General features: G+C 42.0%; 1 protein-coding gene across 1 annotated transcript; it reads right to left on the reverse strand.

The window, feature by feature from the left end:
- Window positions 1-225: 225 nt before the first annotated feature.
- LOC128714736 (uncharacterized) lies at window positions 226-570 on the reverse strand. The gene has a single exon (XM_053809617.1). It carries the CDS (start codon window positions 568-570, stop codon window positions 226-228), a length of 345 nt encoding a protein of 114 aa, XP_053665592.1.
- Between the last annotated feature and the right edge of the window lie 4,511 nt (window positions 571-5,081).

Here is a 5,081-nt window from a genome sequence, read left to right on the forward strand (position 1 = left end):
CCCGAACAACTAAAACTCTTGTGCGGAAACGCATCACACCCGTATCCGGACATACGCACACACAATCTTTTGACACGGGAATACCAGAGGAAATTGATGAAAGATGAAAGTAAAGCAATAAAACTGATCCAGGATTACAACAATAAACACCCGTAGTTTTATTCCAATACGTTCGAATCACACCAGTTGAGATATAACCGAAATTTAACATACATTATTATTAACTTATTCCGACATCGTTGTGCCTAGCCGTTCCAAGTCTTGACTGATTTCGGCCATAATTTTGTCACACGCTGCCTGCAATTCATCGCGCATTTCTTGTAGCGTCCTCTTCAGCTCTTGTGCATTCGTTTTCAGTCCCTGAAACTGTTCGTGGTGTTCCACCGTGGCATCGTACACTTTCCACCAATCGTCCATGCTCGATTCCTCGGTTAAGGTTGGTAGGTTTTCGCTGGAAATTTGTTGTGGCGCTGGTCTTGTCTCGTGAAACAGCTGTAAATCCTCTAGCATTTGCTCTTCGGTGGGCGGTTTTGGGAGCGGGGCCACAGTTTGTTTAGATTTTCGAAACATTTTTCCACTTGTAACAACGATTTAAGAAGTAGAACGAGTTTTTCCACCAGTTTCACGTATACGTTGTTTTGTTTTGGTATTCTCCGTTGACTTTGATTGCGTAGCGATGTGTCAAGCGGGGATTGCGTTTATACACGTGCGAGTTGAAGTTGGTTTGAAGCAAGCGATGACTCTTCTTGGTCGTGGATGCATGCAACGGTAATTTTCAAACTTATTTATACAGTGAAGGACAAATTTATAGCATCAAACAAATGAAAAATATCACGTTTTTAAAATAATCTTATAATTTATTGATCAATCAAACCAAACTTCAAGGATCGATTTCGATGGGTCGTTCGCAGTTAGCCAGCTCAGGGAAATCACAGTAATCTTTCTCGATATTCCAGTGCAAACCGCCGGGACAATCCATCTCGTACTTCTTCCCATTGAAACACTTGTAAAATTTGGTACAGTCGGTGAAGTGTGGGATGTGAACCGGGTGGAATATATCGTCCTCTTCCGGACAGGTGAGTGGAAAGTCCACCGCCTGTATAGCCACAGCGAACGTGGCAAGCAAAACTAATGCACAAACACCTGGGAACGGAAGGCAAAAAGAGTCGTTTACGGAGGAGATTCTCAGTGGCAACTAATAACGCTTCACTTGTAATTACCTTTCATGATTTTAATTGAGCAACGATAACAACTGTTTGAATGAAACAAACTTACTGACGGACAATAGCGAAAAGGGAGGTTTTATATGTTTTCTTAGCGAAATGAAAGTGATCGAATGCGTTCGTATGTGAAACGATAATGAATGGACGATAAACAACCACTTGAGGTAAAGTTTTTACAAATAAATCCATTTCAATACCCCGTACGGCAAGGTGATGATGGCTCTTGTAATGTTTTGTTGCGTTAACCGCCTTTAACAAGCACACAACCATCAGTGCAGTTGTCGCTTATCTCAAGTGGTCGTGTTCCTCAACCTCGTGTTCCTTCTCATGAGTATCAAAAGCAACACGTTTCTGAAGAAATGGCTAGTTACAGCTACAATAACTTGTGGCTACTCTGGAAGCAGCAGAGTGCTAGAGAGATCATATTATTTCTAATGAATTTCATTCAGCTAATGTTAAACATTGTTAGGAGATGGATTAGATGCGATTTATATTACATGCCCAAGAAACAATTCGAAGTCATTATACGATCAGACTCAAATAACGTTTGTTTGCAATTAAGTTTAGATTACGTTTCAAATACAAGATCGAATAAAGAATAAATATATAATAAAGAATAAAGAATGCGATAAAGAATTCAGTAATAACATGCAACAAGACGACAATTGTTGTTGTCTCACCATGGAACAACTTCATATTCTTTGACTCTTTGGCGGAATGAACTACGAACTGGAAAACTGAAGAAAAGAAAGCATGTTATGCACATCCCACGCGACCCAAACACCCAAGAATTCGGTCCTTGTTTTGTGGCACATTCACCGACACACACAAACGCTCTCCGGTCTGGAAGTATTGGCCACGTTGTAGAAGCCAAGTGTCGCTGAAAGACAAGCGTTAAAGAGCGACGGAAACGCGACATTGGACGTCACGAGGCACCGACGGTTATAAACAAGTTAGTTAGTCAACAGCAGTGCGTGGAGATGAGGAACCCGGGGAAGGCAGAACACCAGATTTGGCATCTGCATAAAATTTTATGCAAATTATGCACACCGAAAAAGTACACGCGGGATGGCAAAACGATGGAAGGGTTTTTATCCTCCACCCACCCCAATGGGGAATGGGAAAACTCGTTAGAAGTAGTTCCGTCGCACTCTTGCGGACTCTTTGTTTGTGTGTGTGTGTGCTGCTGTGTTTGTTCGGATGAGCATGCCGTCATGCTGGAAAGCGTTGGATGTTGTGCACAACAGTTGGCGGCAAGGATCATCTTAGGAGATCGGTGGCGAATCCCGGCTGTATTAAGTCATTGAATGGTGGTTTGCGTTTTCGTGGACAATTTTGCCAAGCGGAAGGGCATCTGCGTTCGCGAACGTCCAAGGTGAGACAGGTCGTTCCATTCCGTTCGCTTTGCTTCTGTGCTACATTCAACGGTTTCGGAAGGGATGAGACGGTCGGTAGACAGGTTAAGGCGGTGGAATGGAAGACCAGTTTTGATTGCAGGAGTTGTGTGTGCTATGAGCTAAGAGGTGCTCAGCAAAGGCCAATTGCATAGTGGCTAAAGTGCATTTTCAGCTCAAACTGTCCCAATGGGCTGTGGGGTTATTGTACGGTCTGGTGTATTGAGATTTAAATGAGTTCCCAACCGAAACTACTCTATTGTAAAGAGAAGTTTTTCTATTAATTCCATCCAGCGTTTGCTTACTTTGTATGCAGCCCTGAATGCTTTCTTACCGATTTCCATTCTCGCTGCCGGAAAATTGCATCATAGACAGTGGCATAGACCATTCCTAGCTAGGTTTGAAGTAGTTTAAATAATAGATTGAATAAATTCATAAGGTAATATAAGGGTTTTATTCGAAAAGCTTTAGTACTTTGAAGGAATTCACACTAGAAGCAACTCACATTGTTGCAACCCGTACGAGGGTATTGACAACAACTCATACTAAGATTACGTTTCTATCGTTTAGAGTCTTTGTGGACATCACTCTTCACTCTTCGCATACACTTTGAAGCGAATTCACCGAAACACCGTAAACCAAACACTTCTCTAGGAAATAAACACTTGCTCTAGCATGTCATTATAAACCGTCCTTCGATTCCATTAGAATTTTTCGCTAGTCGATGCCGTAGGTGTTCATGGAAAGCTATTTATCTAAGCTGGTATGGTACACAACAACAAGCAAAAAAAAAAAATTCCCGAATGCACAAACCTCCCTGCAGACGGATAGAGAAGAATCCAACATCTGGCTGTCAGCAAACCTCTTATCAGCTTAACAGCGATGCTCGGTATCTGTTGCAAAGGATCCACTGCCCAGTATGCAACTCGAAGTTGCCCACTGTTCGAATTCCCTTTTGGCACCGGCACCAGGGTTGCTGACTATAGGCTAGAACCAGCACCGTGTAACGTTGCTCCGAAGAAGGAAAGAAGGTACCATTTTCGGTAGCATCAGTTAGCATCAGGAAGCAATCAAGCGAACCACCCCATGTACGGCGATCGGCAGTTTGTTTGACTATCCGTAAAACTTTCCACAAATCGTCCTCAGGCACTCCGGCACGGTAACCGCACCGGACCAACTTGGAAACGTAGTCGGAAAGAGAACCGACAAGCGCTGACCACAACCGGGCACGAGGCTTTGGAGAACGTAAACGATAAAAAGCAGCAGCAGCTGCCAGTATGCTTTTTTTTTGGGGGGCAAGTAAAAATAAAATGAAGGAATGGAGACGCCCAACCCTCGGTGGAGTTGTGCTGGTCAGTTTCGGGTTGTGAGGCGGGAGCGATATGCTTTCGATACCGCATGTTATGCTAGTATGCTGTGTATGCTTTATGTGATGTAGATAAATTTCTTTCGCATCCCCTTTTGTCTACGGCGATACTTTCTTGCAAAATGTTTTACTATACACACCCTTCCGGCTGGGCTGTGAGCGTCACGGTGGCCATCAAGTTTTGTGAAAACACGAACGAAAGGAGGAGGCTGTTGCATGAAACAATTCTGGTAGGGGAATAGGGAAGAGGGACAGCTGGACAAAATTTACATCGAGCACACTTCCGGCAGGGTGGCATTATGTAAATTTCGGGCCGGTTCTTTACGTTGTGAGTCAAGCAAGTGGATCGAACGACCATATATTGGATTTATTAAGCCAGCGAGCGATGATAATGGGGATGAGTTGAATAAGTTTACGAATATTTATATTGAATGCTCTCTTTTTATAAGGGAGTATGTTAGGGTAGTTGACATAACTAAGCGCTAAACACACTCTGTACGAGGATGGTTATGTTTTCTTACGAAATAGAAAAAAAGTGCATTTTTATATAATACCGAAAGTTAATTAAAGTATTAAGTTAACTTAACAAAATCAGTTTTTCGGATAGCTATAATGTGTTCCATAATTCCTATTCGGAAAGGATCAAAGAAGAGGTAACAACTCTCTACCAGTACCATCTAATCGTGATCGTTACAATTAGTACTTAGTATCTGCCATCTGGTGGAAAACCGCCGTACCACTGGGTTTAAATAGCAACGTCTTACTAAGCTAAAATCCTTTTCGCTATCTAGAATAATTAATACTCATGTCGTACAATTACTAAAAGACATCTTAAGCAACTTTATAAAAAAACACCAAATGAGCTGTTTGTGTGTTGAACTGTTTTCAATTAAACACACGTTACAATGCTTTATAATACGTGAACAATGTAATCCATTGTACCTAGAAGCGTGCACAAAGAAACTCCCCTTTTCTACAAACTCTCCACAACTCCAGCAAAATTCTAGTGTAACATATGGTCAAGCTGGAGGAAAATCAATAACAAATATCCATTTATCAACTTTTTTACTGCTTTGGCAAGAGAGAAGCGTAAAAATA

Source organism: Anopheles marshallii, chromosome 3 (genome assembly GCF_943734725.1).
Source record: "Anopheles marshallii chromosome 3, idAnoMarsDA_429_01, whole genome shotgun sequence".
Taxonomy (NCBI): Eukaryota; Metazoa; Arthropoda; class Insecta; order Diptera; family Culicidae; genus Anopheles; species Anopheles marshallii.